Below are 26,634 nucleotides of genomic sequence, written 5' to 3'. Positions count from 1 at the left end.
GCTGCTGTGGCCACACCAAATCAGGGTATTGGTGACCAGGCACACTAGAGCGACTGGAAGACAGGACCCCAAGTCTGCACTCCAATAGAGGGAAGAGAGTGGGTGAGGAAGCGGGTCTAGGCCCACCCCTACTCTCAAGATGCTAGGAAGGGAGAGATTGCTGGGTCAGGATGCTGCCTGGCTCTCTATGGCCGGTCCAGCACAGGACCTCGGGAGCTGCAGATGGAACCAAGTCCCTATTAGCCAACGTCCTCCTGGTAGCTGCATGAACTCTTGCATGAGGCCTGCTAGGGACATGGCTAACAGATCTAAGGTCATGACTCCCCATCAGTCATGTGAGTGCCTTACCTGGGCACCCTGGCCCCAGGATGTGGCTAAGAAAAGCAGGCTGGTCTGAAGAGACTTGATGCAGCTCCCAGAGAGGGCTTTTGAGCTCCTACCCAGCAGAGATGGGGGACGGGCCAGGGAGAGCAAGTCCCACCCAATCTGCCAACCACCAGAGGAGGGCATCCGGGCCCCCACAGCCAGGTTCCCGCCCCGCCCTCTTCCAGACTCTGTGTGGAGGGACATCTAGAGCTAGCCGGACAAGCAGGCAGGTGGACTCTTGCCTCCCAATTAACACTGCCTAGCTTTTACCATCTGATCAGCACCCCCACCGGCTTATGGAGGGGGAGGGGGCAGAAAAACAGGGCAGAGCCAGACTCCCAGAGGGGCAGTAGGAGGCACTAGGCCCTTGGAAATTGTCCAAGGTAATAGCCAAGCCCCTCCCCTGGGGCTGGGGGGGAGGGGGAAGGGAGGAATGGCGGATGAGCTCTTAAGCGATTTCTCCAGCATCGACCCAGGCAAGAGAAGCATTCACTCACTAAGCAGATGCAGGTGCCTGAGAGAAGGCCAGGCCTTGGTTCAGAGTCCTCTGTCATCTCTGCCTCCCCAGGTGCTTGTCAGCCTCTGGGCAGACTCTCCCAAGTTGGGCTGAGGCTCGTCTCTTCTGATTCTTGCCTTGGCTTGGGATCCCAGCATGGGGACCCTCACCAGGAAGAAGCCATGCCTACTGCCGCTGCTACCGCTGCTGGTCACCTGGACCCTCGCCTCCTCCCCAGGTAAGAGCGTTCACCTGGGCTAGCAGTGATTCTTGTCTTGGCTTGGGTGATGACTACAGAAGTAATTGCCTCTGCCTGGCACAGCGCCCAGAGCCCCGTCTGTGGATCTTCCCTTCGAGGTTAGGAGGAGAGACAATGAGTCGTTGTTGTGTTGTGGGTGAAGGAAAGAATGACCCAGGAAGGGTGAGTGGGTTACCCTGGTCACACAGGAAATTATGCTACGACCAGATCTCCGTGCTGTCCACCCAGAGCTAGGCCTGCACTGTCCAACAGACAGTGGCCATGGACTGCTAACATTCCATTCAGTGAAAACAATCAATGTCCTCCGATTCACAAGCCACCTTTCAAGGGCTCAGAAGCCACCCCAGAAAAGACAGATCATGGCGTCAGGCTCTGGAGCTCATGCCTATAATCCTAGCTATGCAGGAGGCAGGCTGAGAGCTGGAGGATTGTGGTTCAAAGCCAGTCCTGGGCAGGAAAATCTTAGAGACTCTTTCTCCAATTAACCAGCAGCAGGCCAAAAGTGGAAGTGTCAGCACGTGGGAAAGCCCCAGTGTCAGCACGTGGGAAAGAGAAAGAGAAGGTCATGACGCATGCCCATCAGATCCAAAAAAGCTCACAGAGCGCTCCAGATGGGAGCAGCGGGCTGACCTCCAGGAGAGGGAATGAGGGGGCCCCACGTACCAGCAGAGAAAACGCAGAGAGCAGATGACAGAAGAACCGGGAGCTCATGACGCTACCTGTCCCCACAGAGGGGAGGGGGTCCCAGAACTGGGGGTCTCCAGGGCTACCGCTGAGGGGGGGTCTCTGAGCCTGATACCAGGCCCAGGTCAATTGGTTATTTCTTCTCCCCAACAAATTCCCAGGGAGGGCGCTACGCTCCTCTCTGCAGTCCTGGAGTCCCACTCACCAACTCCCCCACACCTCCCACCACACCCCTACCAGGCCACAGACCTGTGTCCAGGTCATCTGCACAGACACGTGTCCACCACTCTGCAGCCAGAGAGTCAGGGAGCTCCCCAGGGCCCCTGTCAGAGGAGCAGGTAGAGCAGGGAGCCCTGGACCCACAGGAAGGGTCTGGGTCCCTCAGTATACCTGCCCCGCCCCTTCCCCCCCCCAGGACAACTTGGTGCCGACCACTCCACATGAGCCATTGGGGCGGGCAGCCTTCAGGGTCTGCAGACCCCGAGAGGTCAGAGGGCAATTGCCAGGGGAGGCGGGACCTGGCCTGCCACCCCAGAGCAACAGAGAGGCAGAAGAGGCAAATCCCGTGCCGGTGCCCACACCCTGCCCAGAAAGCACCTCATCTCTTGATGGCCTACTGCACCCCCTCCTATCCTCTCCCCCCACAAAATACCAGAATCCCGTGCTGAATCCCTGGTCCCAAAAGCAAGAGGAGCGCAAGGGAGGTCCCTGTGCTTTCCATCCCTTGCTCCCTCTGCAAGGCTTTGTTGTGGCTGTTGGAGGGCGGGGCTGCTGGTATTGGGGTTCCGCTGGGGACCCCCGGCAAGTGTTCTGCAGTCAGGTCCCACCCCTTTCTGCTTTCCTTTGTTTTCAGCTAAGGTCTGGCTGCTCTTTTTTTTGGCCCAAGTTGACCTTGAACTGTCATTCTCCCCTCTCTACCTCCTTAACTGGGATTACAGGTGTGAACTACCATGCCTGGCCTGTGCAAGATTTCTGACATGTGTGTGTGCATGCATGCACACGCACGTGTGTGCACATGGTGTGAGAAGGGGCGTGCACAGGTGGGTGTGTATGTACCGTAGGAAAGTGTGGGGCGTGTGTGGGTGCCCATGAGCTGTGGGGATGGGAGTATGGGGGGGGGGGGCGGTTGGCTATGCCCAGAAGCCGTTGCTGCCTGGTGCTGGTCCCTCAACCCTTCAGAATGCGACCAGGGGATTTGCACAACCTGGATCGTTGAGTCTCACACCTAGGGAGTCTGCTTGCGCACCTCTGGGCCCCAGATGGTCCAGAAATGGAGGTCAAGAATGGTGATTAGGGGTGCTGACTGCATGAAGCTGGCAGGAGGGGAGAGGGGCAAGGCTGGCTGAGCGCAGAATCCCTACCTGCCGCCCAGATCTGCTTCCTGCTGTGTGACCTGGGGCAATTTACTAAACCCTTCTGAGTCTCACTTTCCACCTTGGTGAAATAAGAAAGTGCAGTGCATTTAGCTGGGCACAGGTGGCTCACACTCAGGAGGCTGAGATCTGAGGATCAAAGCCAGCCCGGGCAGGACAGTCTGTGAGACTCTTATCTCCAATAAACCACCAGAAAACCACAAGTGGCGCTGTGGCTCAAGTGGTAGAGCGCTCGCCTTGAGCTGAAGAGCTGAGGGACAGCACCCAGGCCCAGAGTTCAAACCCCATGACTGACAAAAAAAAAAAAAAAAAGGAAGTGCAGTGCCTGCCTGGTAAAAGGGTTCTGAGGAAGAAAGAAGTGTGGACGGAGGCATCCTCACACAGTAAACACGAATCAATGATAGCACTCGTTTTTGCCACTGCTTTACTTATCATCAGCAGGTTATAAATACATGCCTAGGGAGATGAGCATGCGTGGTCATTTGCAGCTTTTGTGCAAGGAACAGATGTGTGTATAAATGTGTCTGTGGCCATCTGAGTTGTTTGTTGGGGTGCATGTGAGGGCATGCACATGGCTGGTACAAAGGAGAAAGCTTTCTTCTCAGGAAGAAAGACAGGCTGAAAGTACAAGTGTGCCCCACCCCACCCCCACACTTCCTGCAAACTCCTAGTGTACAAAAACGCTGCAGCCTAGCCGCCGCCTCCTCCCTCCTCGGGGGTCCCAGCTGGAGCAGGGTCTCTACCCTCTACCACCTTCATTAACTCAGGATTAAGCTGGGCTTCCCAGCCCCGAGGCCCCCGGGCGGTAGTGAGGGAGAGTAATGGCGGGTGGCAGGGAGGGGCTCAGGCCCAGGGGATGTCTGTCTCCCCCCCCTCCCGTTCTCAGAGCTGCTTGACAGCTGCCCCCCCCCACACTCTTGGTGGGGGGGGGACGGGGCTGGGCCTCAGCTGCGGCAGGGGGAGGGGTCCAGCCTGGGAAGAAGGCTGGCAGCTGGATGCACCAAGGAAGGAGGCGCTAATTGGTTAATGGGGACCCTTCCCTCCGCCACCCACCACAGGGGCTGGAAATCATTGAGGTAGGAGCCAATTAGGGGGACCTGCCTCTCACCTGACGCCAAAGTGGCAGAGCCAGCGGGCACCACCAGGCAGTAGACAGACCCTCCCGGGCAAAGGCAGATGAGGCCCTGTCCCTGCCCCATGGCATATGCAGACAGCAGTGTCCCCTGGCACAGGGGCCAGAGAAATGCCCCTTGCAGGTGTAGCACCTATTTGTTTAGCAACTTCAGGAGGTCTCAGTCTGCCCGTGTCATGCATTTGCTGTGTGGCTTTTTGGTATGTGTATTTGGTAAGTGTTGTTCCTGGGGCTTGAACTCAAGGCCTGGGTGTTGTCCCCGAGCTTCTTTTTGCTCAAGGCTAGCACTGTACCACTTTAGCCACAGCTCCACGTGCAGCTTTTTGGTAGTGTCTCCGGTTCTTTCACTTTTAGTTTGCTTCTCAATTTCGGAGCTCTTACTTTGGCCCTGGCTGGATCTTGAGCCTCCTCCCTCTGCCTCCCCAGGTGACTGGGATTACACGCAGCTACCACCATGCCCAGCTGCATCCTCTTTCCTTTACACAGATGAAGACAATGGTCCTGTAATTTTTTTTCTTTTTTGGGGGGGGGGGATCCGGTCGTGGGGCCTGAACTCTGGGCCTGGGTGCTGTCCCTCAGCTCTTCAGCTCAAGGCTAGCACTCTACCACTTGAGCCACAGCACCACTTCCGGCTTTTTTCTTATGTAGTGCTGAGGAATTGAACCCAGGGCCTCGAGCATGCAAGGCAAGTGCTCTACCACTGAGCCACCTTCCCAGCCCAATGGTCCTGTAATTTGCCCTAAGGTCACACTGCTAGCTGGAGGAGCCCCCAACCAGAGCAACCTTTCACTGGGCCTCACTGTCCCATCCAGCACTGGACTCCAGAATACATCCTGTTTCCCCCATCTTGGCCAGTGCGTCTTCTCACACCTCGTATATCTGCAGATCGGTTCTTCCATGACACTCCCCTGAGGCTCCCAGGGCAGGGGGGGGGGCGGGCGGGAGGGCTCCTCCATTTGCAGGACCTGAGAGTCTCCATCCTAAGCCGCCGCGACAGCATGTCACCTTACAGACTCACTTTTCTGCCCCCTCTCCCTCCTTCAGAGAGAGGAGCTGAGTCTGATTATTCCTCACAGCTCAGTGCCACATAGACAGCAGCACTTCATAACTAAGCACAGGATGAGCGAGCTGACTCCACCAGCTTGAGTAGATGGGCCCTGCCCAGCTTCTTTAAAATCAAATTTAAATTAATTAAAATGCAATCAAATCAAGCCAAGGGCTGGTGGCTCACACCTGTAATCCTAGCTACTCAGGAAGCTGCGCTCTGAGGAGCACAGTTCAAACTCAGCCTGGGCAGAAAAGCCCACAAGATTTTATCTCCAATTAACCAGCAAAAACCTGGTGTGTGGCTCAAGTGGTAGAGCACTAGCCTTGAGTGGAAAAGCAAAGGAAGAGCCCAGGGCCCTGAGTTCAAGTCCCAGTATCAGAATATACGCACACATACACACACACACACACACACACACACACACACACACACACACACAAATCAAATTTTGAAATGTTGGTTCCTCAGCCACGGTAGCCACATTTCAAGTTCCCAATAGTGGCCAGTAACTGGTGGCCACCATATTGGATAATGTGAACAATGGCAAAACCCATCACCGCAGGAAGTTCTGCTGTTCTGCTGGCGGGTACACTCCAGGGGTGATTCTCCAGCTAGCCTCAGGCCCTGAGGCCTCTTGGTGGTGTCCTGCCTGCAGCTCAGAGCTCCTCGTGGGCTTCCCCAGCCACCTTCGGGCCTGTCTTTGAAGACCAGCCACTCGGCCTGCTATTCCCAGAGGAGTCCACGGAGGAGCAGGTGACACTGGCATGCCGTGCCCGGGCCAGCCCTCCAGCTACCTATAGGTGAGGCCTTTGCCGGGCACACTTTTCCCTCATGCCAGCCTTATGTCAGCTAGGACTGAGATTGCCCTCCTATGCCCGCTGCAGGTGGAAGATGAACGGCACGGAGATGAAGCTGGAACCTGGGTCCCGTCACCAGCTGGTGGGGGGCAACCTGGTCATCACCAACCCCACCAAGGCCCAGGATGCCGGCGTCTACCAGTGCCTGGCCTCAAACCCAGTGGGCACGGTGGTCAGCAGGGAGGCTGTCCTCCGCTTTGGCTGTGAGACCCAAAGGGGGCGGAGACCCTGGGGGGGTGGGGGAGGAGGAAGGGCCTAGAAAGGAAAGGTGACACCCCCATCAGGCCTTTGCTGCCCTCTGACCCTAGTGACTTGCTTCTTCCCCCGTGGGGGGGCAGCCGGGAGGGCCCCCAGGTTGCAGGACAGCCCCTGAGCCCTGGTCTCCACCTCCAGTTCTTCAGGAATTCTCCAAGGAAGAGCGAGACCCGGTGAAAACCCATGAGGGCTGGGGGGTGATGCTCCCGTGTAACCCGCCGGCCCACTACCCAGGTGAGTGGGGCGCAGGGGGCTCGGCAGAGAGGAGGAGGAAGAAGAGGTGGCACGTGACCCTTGGACGCCTCCATCCTGAGTCCCAGCGTGAAATGGCTCAGTTTCCCTTTGGGTTGATCATTTCCTGAAGGTGTGTGTGCTCCCCGCTGGGACAGAGCGAAAGCCTCTTCTTCCCTCAGCTCCAGTTCGTGTATAGAGGGGCTTGGGGTACAACGTGCTCATCCTCCTCCCCTATGGTGGGCTCCAACCCAGCTTGGCTGTGAGCCCAGCACCCCGTGGTTGCCTCGAACTCCCCACCTCCTAGGCTTGTCCTACCGCTGGCTCCTCAATGAGTTCCCCAACTTCATCCCGACGGACGGGCGTCACTTCGTGTCCCAGACCACAGGGAACCTGTACATCGCCCGGACCAACGCTTCGGATCTGGGCAACTACTCCTGCCTGGCCACCAGCCACATGGACTTCTCCACCAAGAGCGTCTTCAGCAAGTTCGCGCAGCTCAACCTGGCAGCCGAAGGTCAGGCCGGAGGACATGGCGGAGGAGGGAGCTGGGAGGGCCGAGGGCTTCGCTTGGGGCTGGAGAAGACCAGCTGGCAGGGCACAGGATCCAGGCTCTGGGAGCCCCAGTCCCCCTGCTGAAAGCTCTCGAACCTGTGCCCCAGGCCGCAAGGGGAAAGGGCAATCTCTGACACTCCGCTCCCCTACCAGATGCATGGGCTGTGAGCAGTGACATTAACACCGGTCTGGGGTCGCTGGCTTGTGACTTGCGAATGCCTCTCTTTCCCAGACCCCCGGCTCTTTGCACCCAGCATCAAGGCCCGGTTCCCCCCAGAGACCTACGCGCTGGTGGGACAGCAGGTGACCCTGGAGTGCTTCGCCTTTGGGAAGTAAGCAGTGTAGGAGCCCCTTGGGGACACGGGGGGCCGGCACACAGGGGGCATCGCCCACCCCCACTGAGCACCCCACCCCGGGGCCCCACGCACATGGGTTACTTTTCCTGAGCCTGGCAGGGTCAGGCCTATGGAGGTTATGCAGGGCTGGAAGCAAGAATCACAGAGTAGAGACACCAACTCACCCTGCCAGTTCAAATCCCAGCTCTGCCACTGGCTCGCTGGGAGACTGTGGGTAAATTACCTAACCTCTCCAGGGCTGTTTCCTTATTGTTGAATGGTAATAACACTATGTCTACAGGGGCTTGTTATGAAGATTAAATAAGTTAACTCACCTTTCAGCCCTTAGAGCAGTGCTTGGCATTTGGTGAAGTGTTCCGTGTTAACCATTAGTTAAAAAAATCACAGAGGCTTCACCGAGACTGCGCTATTCGCAGTAGCAGGTGCTCAGTAAATGTGTGTGGAATGAATAGGCAACTGGGATTTGAACTCTGGTCTTCCCGATCCTCACATGTCCCCTGGGCCTCTGCTTTCTGGAAAGTGTTACTGAGAAAAGCAGTAGCCACCCAGGACACAGGATCCAGGGCTTGGAAATGCCCTTAGAAAACCATTAGGCAGGTGGCATGGAGGTCCTGTGGGACTCACCGATTCTTAATGCAAGCTAATACACAGATTGTCAAAGTGCTTTGGGAAGTGGAGTGATGGGAGAAGGGACCCATAAAGACCCAGGTCCCAGGCCGCTGCTGACCAGTGTGCCTGGGAGGGAAAGGCAGCTTTGGGGTACAGATCAACTTCATTGGCTTCCTAGCTGTGGCATGGGGTAGGTATAGAGGAGCCCTGCTTCATGTCCTCCCTGCCCCACTGCGTCCTGAGCCTGTCCCAGAGAAGAGCCTGAGAGCAGTTCACACATGCCCTCAGCCCCTCCCCTGCCAGCATCTGAGGAAGGCTGGGCTCTGGGCTCCGGGTGGCACCGCCTGATCCGCTTGCTCCCTCTGCCTGTGTCTCTCTCCTCTGGCAGCCCCGTCCCCAGGATCAAGTGGCGCAAGGTGGACGGCACCTTATCCCCGCAGTGGGCCACGGCCGAGCCCACCCTGCAGATTCCCAGTGTGAGCTTTGAGGACGAGGGCACCTATGAGTGCGAGGTGGAGAACTCCAAGGGCCGAGATACCGTCCAGGGCCGCGTCATCGTGCAGGGTACAGAGCCTGGCTGCTCCCCTTTCCTGCCTCCACCCTGTCCCCGAGGAGAAGACGGAGCGACCCTCCCATCTCTGGTCCCGGCCAGGACCTCTCTGAACACACAGAGGCCAGTCCAGACCATCAGCGAAGGCTACAGAAAGCACAGCGAAGGCCTTGCAGTGGTTTAAGTTGCTAAAAAGTCAAATAAAATAATGAAAGCTGGGTGGCAGTGACTCAGGCCTGTAATCCTAGCCACTCAGGAAGCTGAGAGCTGAGGATCATGGTTCAAAGCCAGCCCCACTCAGCAGGAAAGGCTGTGGAACTCTAATCTCCAATTAACCACCAGAAAACCAGAAGTGGCTCTGTGGTTCCACGTGGTAGAGCGCTAGCTTTGAGCAAAAGAGCTTAGGTACAGCGCCCAGCCCCTGAGTTCAAGCCCCATGACCAACAAAATTATAAAATAAAATGACAAGCCACTGGTACAGCCACAGAGTACCATCTTTCCTCTGGCAGCCTCTTTCTGGCCCCCCACCCCCAGCCCCCTTTTGTTTTCTCTAGCCCAGAAAGCAGGTGGCGTCCTCTGCTGTCTGTCACCAGTACTGCAGTCTTGCCATTCCAGCCCATCCCAGAAGCCTCGGTTTCCTCCTAGTCATCTTTTTCTTGCCCTTGTTCCCCAGCTCAGCCTGAGTGGCTCAAAGTGATCTCAGACACAGAGGCTGACATCGGCTCCAACCTACGCTGGGGCTGCGCAGCTGCAGGCAAGCCCCGGCCCACCGTGCGCTGGCTGCGGAACGGAGAGCCTCTGGCTTCCCAGGTAGGCCACCGGGGCTGCCTCCCTCCCACACACCACCTCCCTCTCCTGTGGGCCCCATCCTCCCTCCCTGCCAGGCCGATCAAGGTGTCAGGTGGTGGTTTGAGGAGCTTCTTTCCATCCCAGAGTAGATGGGTAGAATTCCAGAGACCTGAATCCAGGCACAACTCAGCCACAAACCAAGAGTGTGGTCCTAGGTGTGTCTCAGAGCTCTGAGATTCCGGACAGCTCTGAGATAGAGCTGCCCCAAGCCAAGGGACCATGGGTCTAGAACCCCCATGGTATGTGTCCCTGCCTGCCCCTCCCCACACCCAAGCTAATCCCCCTACCCCACCCTGCTGGGCTTTTCTGCACAGAACCGGGTAGAGGTGTCAGCCGGGGACCTGCAGTTCTCTAAGCTGAGCCTGGAGGACTCAGGAATGTACCAGTGTGTGGCAGAGAATAAACATGGCACTGTCTACGCCAGCGCCGAGCTGGCTGTGCAAGGTAAAACATGGGGTGGGGCGGGGGAGGGGGCAGAGACATCCCTGGGCCCCCTGGTGGGGGTGCAGGGGTTCTGAGCCTCCAAGCACACACATGTACATGCACACACACCACAACACATGAACATACACACAGGGGCCAGTCTTCCTTGGTTTTCCAGGGGCTTCTAATTAGAAGGACTTAGGTTCAAGAAAGAAGGCAGGACACTAAATTGAGAGCTCTGGCGGGGGGGGGGGGGTGAGGGTGGGGGGGTGAGTGGGAAGGGGCTTCAAACCCCTGGGCAAAGCAAATACTTGCTGCAGTGACATTAGGAGAAAAAGATGGCAGGAGGCATCGAAAACCAAATCGATCTACTCTGTGCTTAATCCAACCCTTCCACTGTGTTATGCATTTCTCTGCCTCAGTTTCTTGTACAGAAATGGAGGCAGTGATGGCCTCACCCACACACTGCCACTCTGAGGGGAAAATGAGCTGAGCCACAAAGAGACTGTCTGCCCTGCAGAGGGCTGCAGCCCAGCATTCTCTGGGCTGGATGTAATGATATCTGCCCTGTTCATTTTCATTGAGGTTTAACTAAAATTTACTCAATTCTTCACTGCTATTGACTCAACACCTCCTAAAGAATGAACACTAGTGATCAGTTCTCAGCTTACAGTCCAGTAAACTTTATTACTGGAGAGGGACAAATGAAGCACAAAATCCAATAAATAATGCCAGTAGTCATAAAAAGAACATGGTATCAAGGAAGTTGAGCCAGGTGCCAGTGTCTCACATCTGTAATCCTAGCTACTCAGGATGCTGAGATCTGAGAATTGCAGTTCAAAGCCAGTCTGGACAGGAAACTCTGTGAGACTCTAAATTCCAGTTAACCCCCCAAAAAACAGAAGTGGCTCTGTGGCTCAAGGGGGAGAGCACTTAGCCTTGAGTAAAAAGCTCAAGGACAATGCCCAGGCCCTGAGTTCAAGCTCCACAACTAGGAAAGAAAGAAAGAAAGAAAGAAAGAAAGAAAGAAAGAAAGAAAGAAAGAAAGAAAGAAAGAAAGAAAGAAAGAAAGAAAGAAAGAAAGAAAGGAAGGAAGGAAGGAAAGACAGAGGAAGGGAGGGAGGGAGGGAAGAAGGGGGAGGGAGGGAGGAAGGAAGGGAGAGAAAAAGAAAAAGGCCATGAGCAGTAGGGGCTTTTGCCATAGTCCAGGCAGTTTTGGTGGTGTGGTCCAGAGAATGCTGGGTGTGTTCTACAGATCGCACATCGCACATCAGAAAGTACAAAGGCAGCTTTGCGTAGTCAGGTGCCTTCCTAATGGACGGTGACACAGATCCTGCGTCTCTCCCCTTCCTTGGTAGCCCTGGCCCCCGACTTCAGGCAGAACCCTGTGCGGCGCCTCATCCCTGCAGCCCGTGGAGGGGAGATCGCTATCCCCTGCCAGCCCCGGGCAGCTCCCAAAGCCACGGTGCTCTGGAGCAAGGGCACTGAGATTCTGGTGAACAGCAGCAGGTACCCTGGGCCCCACAAGCAGCTCTTGCTCCCCCGAGCCCTCCCCAGGGTGGGGGGATCCTCTCCCCTTGATTCCTGCGTGCCCCTGGGTTGGCAGATGTGCTTTGTCCTTGCCGCAGAGTGACTGTGACTCCAGATGGCACCTTGATTATAAGGAACATCAGTCGTTCCGACGAAGGCAAATACACCTGCTTTGCTGAGAATTTCATGGGCAAAGCCAACAGCACCGGGGTCCTGTCTGTGCGGGGTAAGAGAGGGTGCATGGCTCAGCTCGCAGGGTGCCATCCTCCTTTCCCTTCCTGGGGCTTCTGGCCCTATCCCAGGGCCCCTCCCTGGGCCCTTCCCTCCCCCAACTCCCCCAGGCAGCCATTGTTGTTTTGGTAGATGCAACCAAGATCACTCTAGCCCCCTCGAGCGCGGACATCAACTTGGGCGACAACCTGACCCTCCAGTGCCACGCCTCCCACGACCCCACCATGGACCTCACGTTCACCTGGACCCTGGACGACTTCCCCATTGACTTCCACAAGCCTGGGGGACACTACCGGAGGGCCAGCGTGGTAAGGCCTAGGGCCAGGGGACCCCCAAGCTCGGTTGTTTTCTGTGGGCCGTATCTCTTGACGCCTGCTTCCGTCCCCTGGGTGCAGAAGGAGACGATTGGGGACCTGACCCTCCTGAATGCCCAGCTGCGCCACGGAGGGAAGTACACGTGCCTGGCCCAGACAGTGGTGGACGGGGCATCGAAGGAGGCCACTGTCCTGGTTCGAGGTGACAGATTTCCCACCTCTGCCCTGACACACATACACCCCTGCTCCCCTGGAGGCCCTGGGCCGTGTGACCTGCTCTCCAGCCTCCTCACACCCCCAGGCTGTGCGGGAGGAGCTGCCATCGGAAGTCCCTGAGGGGGACATGTCCATGGCGCATGAGCCCGGCTTCCATGAGTCCTAGACAAATAGAATATTTTTCTTTGAAAGCCAAGGTTTTGGGAATGGGGGAGCACTTTGCTGAGCCCAGTGAGTAGCCCAGTTTTCAAGGTCAGTTTTCAAGGTCACTGCTGGGAAATCTGTACATCACCTCTGGGAGCCCGGCCCAGACCCCAGCCTGAGATCCAGCCTTCCCACCACACAATGCCTTATTCCCACTCATGGCACTGCCCACCCCCCTTCTATGTGTGCTCGCTACGCCCTCTGTTGCCCAGTTTGGGTACTGCGCCACCCCCACGCTGGGCCTGGAAGGGGTTGGCTTCCATTGGAAGCTGACCCTGCGGTGGGATCTGTCTTTCTATACAGGCCCACCAGGTCCCCCAGGAGGAGTGGTCGTGAGGGACATCGCTGACACCACCGTCCAGCTGAGCTGGAGCCGTGGCTTTGACAACCACAGCCCCATTGCCAAGTACACCCTGCAAGCTCGCACTCTACCTGCAGGGAAATGGAAGCAGGTTCGGACCAGTAAGTGTGAGGCCCCACTTGGGTGGGTATTGATAAGGCCTGGCTGTGTGCTGTGATGGGAGGCAGGGGTCTGGAGAAAGAGAGAACCCTTGGTCAGGCAGGGAGACAGTTGCACAGAAAGTGGGAGAAGCGCAGCAGGATAAAACACTTGGTCTGAGATGTTCTGAGCTGCGCCTTTAAGACTTGGAAGTATTATTACTGGAGCAATGAAAATATTCATGGGGTGTAGGGGTGCACATAACATTAGCAAAAGCCCCCCCATCATTTCTAAAGGGGAATCAAGAGCTTTTCCTTGCAGATCCCGCGAACATTGAGGGCAATGCAGAGACTGCCCAGGTGCTGGGCCTCACGCCCTGGATGGATTACCAGTTCCGGGTCATAGCCAGCAACATCCTGGGCACGGGAGAGCCCAGTGGGCCCTCCAGCAGGATCCGGACCAAGGAAGCAGGTCAGGATTCGGGGTGTCCAGAAAGGAACTCTCAGCAGAGGGAGACCTTGGCCCTCTTCAGGGGACCCCCAGTGAGCAACCCACCTCTTAACACTAGAGAGTTCCAACTCTACTGACAAAACTCATGAGAGAAGACAAGTCAGGACCTGGATTTTTTGTTTTGCCTAGGCTGGCTTCAGACCTCAAAATCCTCCTATCTCAGCTTCCTAAGTAGATAAGGTTACAGATGTGAGCCACAGTCATCTGGCTATGTTTTGTTTCTGTTGAGTCAGTGCCACCCTGAGCTAGGCTGGCCTCAAACTCACTGTGTAACCCACGCTGGCCTCCAACTTGCAATCCTACTGCCTCAGCCTCCCCAGTGCCAAAATTATGGGTGTGTACCACCACGCCAAGCTAGTTTGGATCTTAAATATACCCTGAAGGGACATTTGTGAAAGGTTTGTTCTCCAAAACTTCGTTAAATGATTGATTCTATTGGGAGGTGATGTGTGTCCGTGTGTGTGTGTGTGTGTGTGTGTGTGTGTGTGTGTGTGTGAGAGAGAGAGAGAGAGAGAGAGAGAGACGAGAGACACTGCAGGATGCTGGAGGAGCCAGTGTCTCCAAGTCCTGCTTTAGATGGCTCCTTGGGAGCAGCAGGAAGGAGTAATACTCTGCCCCTGCCTACAGAGAAAGGTATGGGTGCAGAACTTGAGTGGGGAAGGGGGGAGAAACTGGAAGACTCCTCATCACCGCCCCCCCCCCAGCAGCATCTACCCAAGGCTTCCTACCCACCCTCTGACCCATCCCAGATGCGGGCCTGGCACAAGAGCCCTGCATCCCTCCCCACACCTGCCCGGTCCTGTGGCCCACGCACTCCCACACAGCATGTTCTCCTTCAAGCTCCTTCTGGCTGGGGAGTCACTCAGCATTTTTAGCTGGTTCCTCTCCTGAGTAAGACATCCCCGAGGAAGCCATTTCTTGGCCTCTGAGCGTCTTGATGAGGTGGGGTGGGGAGGACGTGTCTTTCTTGCAGTATACCAGAATAGGTGGAGCCCAGAGACAAGTACTGTGCAAAGGAAAGATGATAGACTTTAAAACCACAGGAGCTGGGTTCAAATTCTAGCTATATCACCTTCGGCACAGTGTGCTGCTGCTCAGGGCCAGAGGGAGTTCATGCAGGTGAAGATGCCCGCATCAGAACCCGCTCAAGTCTCTAAGTACAGCTTTCTGGGCAGAAAGATTTCTGCTGTGCTGCTCAAGCTGATGGAACCTGCCCTTGTCTTATTAGCAGTCTGTGTAACGCTAGAGGCAATCAGGAAATTAAAGAAGAAAACTAGTGATAAAATACCCTGTGATGAGTTGGTCTTTGGTTTTATTTTCTTCTTTTCTTTTCTTTACCTTTCCTTTTTTGTGTGTGTGTGCCAGTCCTGGAGCTTGAACTCAGGGCCTGGGCACTGTCCCTGAGGTTTTTTCCTTGAGGCTAGCATTCTACCACTTGAGCCACAGCTCCATTTTCTGCTTTATTTGGGGGGGGAGGGTAGTTTATTGGAAATTAGAGTCAGACTTTGCTGCCCAGGCTGCCTTTGAATCAGGATTCTCAGACTTCAGCCTCCTGAGTAGCTAGGGTTACAGACAGTGATTTTGTTTTCTTAATGGGTTTGTTGGTTTGGTTTTGGCTGAGCTATTAGTTGCCCTTAATTTAAAGCAAAGTGAAGTTGGGCTCTGTGATTTAAGCCAACAGGAGTAGGAAGGACAAAGATAAGTTATATGCTAGCCACTCTTTGTTTAATTTTATTTCTGTTATAACCATTGAGAGAAACAGCACCTTGAGGGAGAATTAGGCTCAGATCGGTTAAGTAACAGGCCTAGGGAAATACTGCTAGAAAAGAGGTGGGCTGAAGGCCAAGATGGCCTAACTACTCCAGAGTCTGAGATCCAGAGGATTTCGGTTTGAGGCTAGCCTGGACAGAGAGGTCCCAAGACACCATCTCCAATTAACCAGCAAAATGTAGGGCTCGAGGCACAGCTCAAGTGCCCTGAGTTCAAACTCCTTTACTACCAAAACAGAAAGGGGCAGACAGAGACAGAGATAGAGAGAGAATGAGGGAGGGAGGGAGAGAGGAAGGAAGGAAGGAAGGAAGGAAGGAAGGAAGGAAGGAAGGAAGGAAGGAAGGAAGGAAAAGAGGGAAGAGGGAGGAAGGAGGGAAGGAGAAAGAGAAAGTGAGAAGGAAGGGGAGGGGAAGGGAAGGGAGAAGGAAGGGAAGGGAAGGGAAGGGGTGAGTCTTTTGGTGCCTAGATATCTGTTAACGAGCCACTCCTGTGTCCTTGTCCCTGACAGCCCCCTCAGTGGCACCATCCGGACTCAGCGGGGGCGGCGGGGCCCCGGGAGAGCTCATGGTCAATTGGACTGTAAGCTGGCCAGGGTGGGCAGGATGAGCCCTCTGCCTCTGGGGGTGGACAAGCCCCGCCCCTTCCTCTCTCCTCCTCACCCCCTTGAGCAGTGCCCAGACTGGGCCACCATCGGTTCTGACTCAAGCTGTCATTGTCCTCTTCCTGGCTCCCTTGTCCCCTGCCCCCCTAAGTATCCCCACAGACTCCCCCCCCCCCGTGTCCCCAGGCCACCCCTTCCCCTGGGTGATGGGCAGGTGACCCACCCGTGCCCCTCGCCCACACCCGCTCTCGCCCTCAGCCCATGTCACGGGAGTACCAGAACGGAGACGGCTTCGGCTACCTGCTGTCCTTCCGCAGGCAGGGCAGCAGCGCCTGGCAGACGGCGCAGGTGCCCGGTGCCGATGCCCAGTACTTCGTGTACAGCAACCGCAGCATTCTCCCCTACACGCCCTTCGAGGTCAAGATCCGCAGCTACAACCGCCGTGGGACCGGACCCGAGAGCCTCACCGCCCTGGTGCACTCGGCTGAGGAAGGTGGGCTGCCCCCCAACCCCCACCCGCACCCCACCACCCAGCCCAGCCACCTCCCCGGAGTCCTGGACATCCTGGTCCCCTCAGTGGGGCGCTGCACAAGAGGGGACCACCTGGAGCCCCACCTGGCCCTCCTCCAGAGCCCACGGGGGCGGGGGAACACTGCCCTGCAAGACCCAGGCAGGGCTGGGCAGTCCCCACCCATCGGATATCATCCCCAGAACCCCGAGTGGCCCCCAGCAAGGTCTGGGCCAAGGGGGTCTCCGCCTCCGAGGTGAACGTGACCTGGGAACCCGTGCAGCAGGACGTGAACGGAATCCTTCTGGGGTACGAGGTGAGCAGCATGGGGCGGGAGAAAGAGGGGTGTTGGGCTTTCAGGACTCGGTGGGGACCAATGATAACTCATTGGTCACCCCTACTGCGGCTGCAGAGTCATGGGGTGCAGACGGGCTATTTGGTCTAGGTATAAACACCATGAAGGCAATATGACTGGCCATCTCCAGGCTCGGCCTGTCCCTCCCATCATCCATCCACCACCTGCTCCCCCATTCGGCCCGTGTATGGAGCTCCTTTCCCTTGGACTGAGCACTCTGCCAGGCACCCAGAGACACAGAGCCTGCACTCACATGCATGGCCCTGCTCTCTAGGTGCTTGAGCAGAGTCTGGCTCAGAGGACTGGGTGAGCAGGAGAGGAAAAGCGTGTTAGAGGGCCCAGAGCAGGGAAACCCCAAGACCCCAGGCTTCATTCATCACAGACCTCAGCACACCCTGTTCACTTCAGATTCGCTACTGGAAAGCCGGAGACAAAGAAGCAGCAGCGGACCGAGTGAGGACAGCAGGACTGGATACCATTGCTCGCATCACTGACCTGCAGCCCAATACCAAGTACCACCTGACAGTGCGGGCCTACAACAGGGCAGGAACCGGGCCTGCCAGCCCTTCTGCCAACGCCACCACCATGAAGTCCCGTGAGTCTGTCCACCAGGGGTGAGGTGAGAGTGTGTGTCCAGGCAGGGGCTCCAGGATCATGCTTCGATGACAAGATAGTTGCTATACCCCACATGCCCTCGACTGGAAAGAAACAAGAGGGTCCACTAAGAAAAGAGGGTGAGCTGGGCACTGGTTGCTTATGCTGTAATCCTAGCTACTCAGGAGGCTGAGGTCTGAGTATCTCAGTTTGAAATCAGCCTGGGCAGCAAAGTCCATGAGGCCCTTATTTCCAATTAAAGACCAAAAAGCTGCAAGTAGAACTGTGGCTCAAATGGGAGAGCTCTAGCCTTGAGCACAAAAGCTCAAGGACAGTGGCTAATGCCTCTTCTCCACCCTTTGAATTGTCCTGGCTTTGTTTCTTAGGCAGTGGCTACAGAATATTCTGGGTGTGCCTGCTGTACAGGCAGGCATCTGGCAAGGGGCTGGCTAGCAGCAAGAGGGTGTGACGTCTCCCTTCCTCTCCGGCAGCTCCCCGGCGACCTCCGGGCAACATCTCCTGGACTTTCTCAAGCTCCAGCCTCAGCATCAAATGGGACCCTGTGGTCCCCCTGAGAAATGAATCTGCAGTTACTGGCTATAAGGTGAGGAAGGGATTCCTTCCCGACCTGGAGTGAACCTGGAGGCTGCAGTGATCACTAGTGGGGTCTGAGTGAGAGTTTGTATCTGGGAAATCTGTTGGGAGCTCAGGAGAAGACTAGGAGAATGGGGACCACTCGGGGATCACTGTGGGAACACCAGATTTCGGGGGGAGCGGGGATGGGCACCATGGAGGCCCGCCAGCCTCCAGTGTCTGCAGAAAGTAGAGCTGCTTGCTTGCTTGCCTCCCCCAACTAGCCAGGCCAGTGGGAAACTGGAGGAAGAGTGAGGAGACAGAACCTGAGGGCCAGGAACTGTAGGGACTTTTCTCCATGCCTAGAGCTGGGAAAGACAGAAGGAAGTACCCCAATCAGAGGAGGGTACACCGGGAACCCCCCTTCTCACAGATGCTGTACCAGAATGACCTGCACCCAGCCCCCACGCTCCACGTCACCGGCAAGAACTGGATAGAAATCCCGGTACTGGAAGACATTGGCCACGCCCGGGTACAGATCCGGACCACGGGGCCTGGGGGCGACGGTACCCCAGCAGAAGTCCACATCGTGAGGAAAGGAGGTGCCGTCTCCCCCACCCCACAAGTGTCAGGGCCAACCCAGACGCCTGCTTAAGGGTTCGTTTCCACCCCAGCCAGCTCCCACCTGGACCCCCAGGGCTAAGGACAAGGCAGGCAGGGGCCAGAGGAGCCTCCATGTTGCTGACCTTTCTGTACCCCTAAAACCTCCCTGAGGGCCAGGGCCATGAGTGTGCCTTTTATGGGGGTACGGAATCAGGCTCAAGGCCAAGGGCCAAAGACCCTCACCAACTCTGTGGGTAGCAGGGCTACCATGAGCCACCAGCACTGTCTTCTCTGGGAAGTAGGGTGGGGTGGATTCGCTCCAGGCCCACTGACACAGCTCCCCATTTCTTCTGCGGGTTTCAGGCACAAGCATGATGGTGGAGAACCTGGCAGTCCGCCCGGCCCCGCACCCCGGCCCCATCCTCTCCCACTCCACGGTGATGTTGCTGCTCATCGGCTACCTGGAGCTCTGATCTCGGTGCCACCCTCCCCCCACCCCCGACCCCGGAGCTGGACACTCACCTCGGATGGACACAGCCAGCTGGCCCCGGCCCCCTCCTGATGCCAACATGGCCCAACACTGTGCCTGAGAACCGTCAGTTTTAAACTCCTATTTTCATCAGAGCTCTTTCCATAGGGGGGCAGGGTATTTCCTATTCTGCCAGCTGGATAGAACCATGCGAAGATTTTATTAGTTTATTTTTTTTTTCTTTAAGTCAAGAGGCCCCAGGGCAATGACTTCCTTATTGCCATTTAGCCAGGTGCCTGGATCCCTCGGGGTCCCGGATGGAAGGAACAGCCTATGAGGAAAAGGAGTTTTAGGACATTCCTTTATATCAGCAGCCATGGTGCTCTGGGAGGCACGTGGACTCCGCCAGCTGAGAGCACAGCCCAAGGCCCCGCAGGAGCACGGCCTGAAGGGGCTGAAGAAGTGAGGCAGGGCTCACACATCTGCCTCCCTCAGCTGGGCTGGAGGGCGCGCCCTGGGACCTAGACCTCCACCCTAGGAAGTCCCCCAGGACTCCTAGCCCTCAGGCTGCTGGGGTGGGAGCTCAGAGGGTTGAGAGGCTGGGACACCTGGTGAAAAAGAGGAACTAGCCCTCCTCCTCTCAGCCAGCACTGCCAACCCAACCCTGTCACCCTCCGAGACAAAGCCACGTCAGGTGGCTGGGTGACCGAAGGGCTTGAGGGGGGACCCCGAACCTCATCAAGACTGACCCTGCATGGCCCCTCCAGGTTGGGGGCAGGAGACAGCCAGCCACAATGACCCTCTTCCTCCAGACCCTGCAGCAGACCCACGAATGACCCCCCCCCCCCACTGCCCCTGCCTGAAGGCCCCGGATGTCAGGTCTCAGTGCAGCATTCATTCTTTGTCCTGGAATGACGAGCCAGCATCAGTGGGTCCCCTGCCTGCTCCCAGAAACTCCTTGGATCAACGGTCACACCTCTTTCTCCCAAGGGTCCCCTGATCTCTCAAGTCCCCAGAAGGAAAAAAAAGGGGGGGGGTTAACTCCTACCTTGAGTTCAGACCAGGCTAGCAGAGCCAAAAGAGACCTGAAAGCTCAACTTATCCCTGACCAATGAGAGAATGGAGGTCTAACTAGGGCCAGAGACTTCCCAAGGCCACACTGCCTGTAAGTGGCAGGGCTGGGAATAGAACTTAAGTCTCTTTAACCACCTAGCCCAGGCTCTGTCTATGCACAGCAAGGAGGCAGTGCTGAATAGCTAGGGCCTGTGGTTCTGAAGGTGGCTAAGGCCAGTGAGGGCTGAATGTCGGCTACAAGGAGTTCAGAATGGCAGTCATGGGGGTCAGCATAAAATCCAGAATTACTTCCAGACCTTCTTTGCCTTCTGAGCCTGGCTTCTGCTGGGAACTCAAGTACATAGTGCTGGCTTGAAGCCCTCCCCTCCCTGTTGCTTCAAGAAGAGAGGCCGAAGCAAGGAGAGTCCTCGCCCAGGCAATGGTGGGGAGCACAACCAGGAGACCCCAAAGCCTGCACTCTGACAGGTGACTCTTCACCTATGGGAGCCGCAGGATGGGTGTTCGAGGGCAGGCGCCACTGCAGCTTCGGGAGCCTGTTTTCTGTAGTTTACAGCTAGAGCTCTATTTTGTTATGGTTTTTTAAACGTTTCAGTCCTGCTCTATTTTCTTGGGCAGTTTTTATGTTGATGTTTACTCAGTACAATTTTTTAAAAACGGAAGCTCACACATCTCCTGGGAACCCCCAGGCCAGCCTTACCTCCAGCGAGAGTGTCTGCTCACAGCCATCGTGTGCCAGGGGACCAGGGGCTCAGCTATACAGTCGACCTCCCTCACAGACCCTGGTCTTGCTGGCTGTGATTTGACCTGAGCCTGGCTCTCTATCAGACCAGTGACCCTGAACTAAGGAATCCTTCCAACGTCTGACTCCTTGCTTACTCCCTTGCTGCTAGGGCAGGAGAGTTCAGGGACACGGGGCCTGGCAGGCAGATGAGCTGGATTGGCACTGAATCTCACCAGGAACGTGGAGGCTGCAGTGCCGATGCTGGCTTGAAGAACTACGTAGACTTACGTTTACCTTGCTTCTAATGAGGCCTGTGAGAAAGGGAGGAGGGCAGCCTGCTGGGAGGCCCAGAGGGAGGAAACTCTAACCTCCTGCAGCCAGAGGTTTGGGGGTAGAGCACCCATGAAGGTTTAGTAAGACAGTAGGAGGATGTGCAAGGTTGGGGAATGGAATGGCTTCCTGTGGAGATGTATGGACTGCTTCGAGAAGCAGGCTAGGCTAGATAGATGGCTTCTCAGAATGTGGTCCTACTGGAAGAGCTCCGTGGAACAATGTCTTGCAGACTCGGACAGAGGCTGCTCTTCGGGGCTCTCCTTCAGCACACAGGCTCAGGCTCCAGTGCTGGGCTGCTGGGTCTGTTGCCATGGCACTACAGATGTGTACCAGGCAAAGGGCAGCTCTCTCCACGGCACTCAGGCCCCGGGAATCTCAGTTCTGCTTCCATTCCCGGCAGCCAAGGATACGCAGGGGGGCCTGGGAGTAACAAAGCCCAGGTATGAAAGTGGGGGTTCTTTTTCTTTGGATAGTCACGCTGAGAGGAAAGGCTGAAGTTAGACAGCAGCAAGGCTTCGGGAGTGAGCAGCTTCTTTCCAGGCATGGTGGCAGTGGGCGTGGAGACGTCATCGATGGAGGGGGGTGGGGTATGCTGAACGTCCTTCCAGAGGTGAGATTCTTAGAATCCAAGTATCTGGCACAGGAAGTGTCTTAGAGACACCACCTGCGTGGTCCCTGCATCTCGAAGGAGACCAGGAGGGCGGGCCCTCGCCCCAGCAACTTGCTCACAACCCAGTGCCTTCCCCAGCAGGCACTGCCCCTAGGCAGTCCCATCAGCCAACCAGCCTGCGTGCTGTCAGGAAGTTCCATGGCTGACGACAGCCTACTGCCCTCGTCCCTTCCCCACCAACACAGGAACCTTTTCTCTTCCTTGTCAACCTGAGTCTGACAGACGGCATCTGCACGCAGTCAGAGGGACAGCAGTGGCCTCACAGCTGTCCCCGGCACAGCTGTGGTGCTGTCTCCTAGCTCACTTGAACCTGGGCCTTACCTGGAGGAGTGTTAAGAGAGATCAGATGGGCACTTTTCTAAGGGACTTGAAAGAGCTCCATGGAAGCAGGTGCCAGTGGCTGGGCATGGGGGTGGGGGGTGACTGGGAACTTGTATATATGGTTTTGGCTTTGGGGAGTCACAGCAACAGGAGAAAACTGGAGAGGAAGCAAGCAGGTCAGATAGCTTTGCCTGAAGGTGCCCTTGGGATCCATTCTGCCTCGATCCCAGAGACCTCCAACATAGCACCCACAGCTCAGAGACTCTCAGGGCTGGGCAAATGCTAGCATGTTGTCAGACTGCTGACTCAACAGACAGTTCCTGTTCAAATGGGGCCCCACCCCCATCAGCCCACTCCTCCACTCTTGTATGTGTAACGGTAGTTATTTATTGACTCTGGTAGCAGGCAGTTCTTAAATAAAGTTGGTTTCTCAACCTGCTCAGACAGCTGGCAGCAGCTGTGGGTATTTTGATCACCTGGCTCGAGCATATCTCCTTGTCTGTTCTATGACTCCAGGGGCCAGCCAGCTCCGAAGTGGAAAACCCTGAAGAACGTTCCAACGTTCAGTCCACACTGCTCCATTCTGACCTAGGAGGGGAAGAGCAGGCATCTTGCCAGCCTGGACCAGTGTGGCCTAACACAAAGTAGGGTGATGGATTCAATGATCCCGGAGAGATTAATACCCTGCAACTGGTACAGACATGGCTGCTGCCGCCATTCTCCACTCAGGACACCCAAAGGGTTGGGATTACTAGTCAGTTTCCAGCCAACTCTCTCACTTATGTTCCACACATGTGATCAGACTTCTATTACAGATAAGGCATGCACAGGGAAGGTGGGTGGAGGCCCCTCTCTACTCAGTGCTTAGCTCTCTGCCCAAGGCCTATTCAGCCTAAGAAGGGGTCTACATAGACTCCAGAATAGCACTGCAATTGACTAGGGAACATCTTATATTTGACACCCAAAGGGGATGTTGGGAGTGCTGGCTATGAAAGAACTCAACTTGGGCCCAGTAGCCCTGCTGGGGCACATTACATGCACAGAACTCAATGCACTGGACTGGGTTATCTTCACTAGTTGACCAGCAGCAGAATGCTGGACAAGATTTTCAGCTCTTTTCTGGGTCTCAGTCTCTTCATCTGGATAATAGGAAGCAGTGCCCCTCCATAATGATACTGAGTTCGTGACATACAAAGGAATATACTGCTTCACTGTCCTCTTTCAAGTACAAAAGTCCTGGATGCTTTAACAACCTATTCAGTACTGAACAAAGGCATCATGAATCACACACTTCAGTTTCCAAAGCAGTTTACAACGCAGAACCTGACTGGATTGTCTCACAAACACATTTCAAAGATGAGGCTCTACAGAGCATCAGTCTGCTTGTTCAATTACAGTTGATAGCAGAGGCAAGACCAGGACCAGGTCTTCTGAAATCATCTCTGCAGCAGACAGATGAGGGGAAGAGCTGTGTAAAATCTTAGGATCTTTTCAATGGGGCTGGGAACGTGGCTTAGTGGTAGAGTGCTTGTCTAGCATGCACAAAGCCCAGGGTTCAATTCTTCAGTACCACATAAACAGAAAAAGCCAGAAGTGGCTCTGTGGCTCAAGTGGTAGAATGCTAGCCTTGAGCAAAAGCAGCTCAGGGACAGTGCTCATGCCCTGAGTTCAAGCCCCAGGACTGGCAAAAAAAAAAAAAAAAAAAGTTAATACACAGTACATGAACCTTTATATCTGATTCTGGATCAAAAATCAAAAAGCTTTGATTCTGTAAACTAAGAAAACTAAATCTAGACTGCATGTAAAGTTGTGACAAAGGCCCTGTTCACCTGGTTAAGGAGACGTGCACCTGGTTAAGATTTCACAGTCACAACAAAATGGTTCAGCAAAAATGAATACATATTTAGAAAGATGTTGATGAATCTCAGCAAGGGGAGGCAGACTGTGGGTGGGCACTGAAGCTTTCAACTTTTATCTGGATTTGAAAGTTTTAATCTACAAGGAAGTGTGTATGTGGTGTGTATATGCATGCGTGCCAGCACTAGAGCTTCAACTCGGGGCCTGGATATTGTCCCTTCACTTTTTCACCCAAGGCTGATTATCTACACATGAGCCACAGCTCCGCTTCTGGCTTTTTTGGTAGTTAAATGGAGGTAAGAGTCTCACAGACTTCCCTGCTTGGGCTGGCTTTGTATCACAATCCTCAAATCCCAGCTTCCTTAGTAGCAAGATTATAGGCATAAGCCATCAGTGCCTGACAGAAAAAAAAATTAATCATGAATTCTTAGCCATAACTGAAACTGACTAGCATCTTTGGGCTGGAGCTCAGGCATATTTTTTAGTCATTCAGGTGATCCTGTCACTGTGATTCTGCTATTCCTGTAGCTAGAAAAGATGAGGGAAGCTGAGCTCTATCAGTTCACATGTGGCCAAGAGCCTTTTCTTTGATGGTACCATAATCCAGCTAGCTCAGACCCAAACTGAGTGGTTCCTGAGGCTCTTAGATTGGCCTTTCCATGAAGGACTGAAAGTCCTAGTTCTCTTCTGGGAGTCTAGGCTACTCCAAGAAACCAATACATTTGACTTTCCAGGCATGGAAAGTGAAAGCAGCAGGGATCAAGGCCAGGGACTGTCTCCATGATCAGGTGAAAGATCTCATGTTTTTCCAGGAAATTCAACTTAACACTCAATACAGAGGGCTCACCCAGGAGGACAAAGAGGGCAGATCATTTATTTACACTTACTGAGTGTCTATTACATAGCTGAGTCAGGTGTTGCTACATTCCCCATACAAAGCCATTTGTCCAAGAAACCCAAGGAAAATGAAACCCAGGCTATGGGACAATCAAGACAAATACAAGGAATTTTAAAGAACAAGAAAGCAACAAGTGAGGGCTCCATATAGCTACTGTGAGTTATTCTTTATTGAAGAAGAAAAAATGTTTTTACTGTAACAGCTGCTACAGCATTCTCCGCCATGATAACCGGCTCTTGATGGGGAGCATACAAGCTATGCAAGGGAGCAAGGGAATGCAGGCTTGCAGATACAACTCTTTCCAGGAGAGGAGCAGTGTCTGCAGTCAGGATCCCTAACCCTAGTGGCTGAGAGTTAAGAAAGTAATCCATCTGGGACACTAAGCTGGACATCACCACCCAGAGCCACCACGGAGCTGCGCGTTGTGCTCTTCTTCCCCTGCCATTTGGCCGGGGCGTTGAGACCAGCTCCTCGGGAGCAAGGCCTGTAGCTTCCCCAGGCTCTCGGTGCTATAGGTCCCACTCAGCACTCTGCAGAGAACAATGCTCACCAGTACCCCAACAACCACTCCAATGGCAACACCTATGCCCAAGGCTGATGCCACCTTCTTTTGCCACTTGGGTTGGGAAGGCTTGGTATAGTTGTCTAGATTAACTTCCAAGCCCTCATCTACCAACCTCTGATTCTCAGTAAGGGACTGATTGAAATTCAGATTCACTAGTTTGGGTGGAAGGACCCTCAGCCCAAAATAGAGCCTCTTGACAAGCCTCAAGTTTTTCAGCTGATGCACATCACAGCGGTACGTGCCCGAGTGAGACTCCAGAGCAGGCTTGAACAGAAGGAAGTGCAAGGTGGATCGGTAGGGTTTGAAGATCACATCGTTAATTGAGATAATACCCCGAGCGACTTTCCAGGTGAAGCGGAATGATTCCTTCCCATCCTCTAGGATATCTGCACTGAGACAGCTGAGCTCAAAGTCATTCCCCGCGAGCACGGTGAAATGGAGCATCCCACAGCTCCAGCTGGTCAGACACTCCAAGCGCTGAGACTTGCACTTCCTCCTCACCCCGTCAGGGCCCACCTCGCAGACCGTCTCCTCCTTATAGCCAAGGCCACATGTGACAGAACAAGTTGTGGCATTGACAAGAACTTCCCCCACAGCTTCTTGTAGCGGCTTAGGGATATCCATTGTTTCTGGTGAGGTCACCACCATAGGGTAGGTGGCCAACACCAGGATCCCAAGGATGGAACAAGTGGCCTTCATGTCTTGGTAGATATCACTCAGCCAAGCACTCCACGAATTCCAGATGAACCCTTTGGCTAACTAAATTCCTTCCACATGGCTATCCTTTCAAGATAGGAGCATGCATCATCAACGCAATACAACCAAGTACATAAAAGTCCAGACCTTACTCCCAGGTTAAGGCTGTAAGGCAAAAAAAAAAGTCACGATGTTATGATTTAGTCTGATTGTTAATGAGCACTGTACCAGTGTGTGTGCGCGCGCGCGCACGCACGCGTATGCATGCATGCGCATGCATGTGCACCAGTACTGGAGCTTGAAGTCAGAGACTTGACCTCTTGCTTGATTTTTGCTCCAAGATGGTACTCTACCAGAGTCACACCCCAACTTCCTCACATCCTCTCAAAGAATTTACATCCACCTCTTAAGAGGAGAAAGATGACGACTTCAAAAATTGGAGTGAATTTTCTCATTACCCTAAGTGCATGGTGCAGTTACACCTCCATTTCTAACCGTGGGGCAAACATTAAAGGTTTCCAAATCCCCAGTTAAAGCTA

At 54.9% G+C, this 26,634-nt stretch overlaps 2 protein-coding genes across 3 annotated transcripts; one reads left to right on the top strand and one right to left on the bottom strand.

Moving 5' to 3' along the window:
* The first annotated feature begins 989 nt into the window (after positions 1-989).
* On the top strand, positions 990-19,139 carry Cntn2 (contactin 2). Of its 2 annotated transcripts, XM_042681882.1 has the most exons (23): positions 990-1,100; positions 6,014-6,158; positions 6,243-6,418; positions 6,609-6,704; positions 7,009-7,218; positions 7,489-7,588; positions 8,610-8,785; positions 9,326-9,337; positions 9,445-9,581; positions 9,935-10,064; positions 11,402-11,552; positions 11,672-11,799; positions 11,937-12,112; positions 12,200-12,320; positions 12,842-13,000; positions 13,299-13,448; positions 15,766-15,836; positions 16,117-16,351; positions 16,570-16,682; positions 17,130-17,316; positions 17,807-17,919; positions 18,322-18,490; positions 18,855-19,139. In XM_042681882.1, exons 1-23 carry the CDS (start codon positions 1,019-1,021, stop codon positions 18,962-18,964), a joined length of 3,147 nt encoding a protein of 1,048 aa, XP_042537816.1. In that variant the 5' UTR covers positions 990-1,018; the 3' UTR covers positions 18,965-19,139. The 2 variants fall into 2 exon arrangements, with proteins under 2 accessions (XP_042537816.1, XP_042537818.1); XM_042681884.1 differs by lacking the exon at positions 9,326-9,337.
* A 6,086-nt stretch (positions 19,140-25,225) lies between these two features.
* Tmem81 (transmembrane protein 81) lies at positions 25,226-26,098 on the bottom strand. The gene has a single exon (XM_042681919.1). The coding sequence runs from the start codon at positions 26,096-26,098 to the stop codon at positions 25,226-25,228; it is 873 nt and encodes a 290-aa protein (XP_042537853.1).
* Between the last annotated feature and the right edge of the window lie 536 nt (positions 26,099-26,634).

The sequence above is a fragment of the Dipodomys spectabilis genome, unplaced genomic scaffold (assembly GCF_019054845.1).
Source record: "Dipodomys spectabilis isolate Male_0828 unplaced genomic scaffold, ASM1905484v1 ptg000069l, whole genome shotgun sequence".
NCBI classification, from domain to species: domain Eukaryota; kingdom Metazoa; phylum Chordata; class Mammalia; order Rodentia; family Heteromyidae; genus Dipodomys; species Dipodomys spectabilis.
The sequence above is the reverse complement of the archived record's forward strand: the minus strand, read 5'-3'. Positions and strand labels throughout refer to the sequence as shown.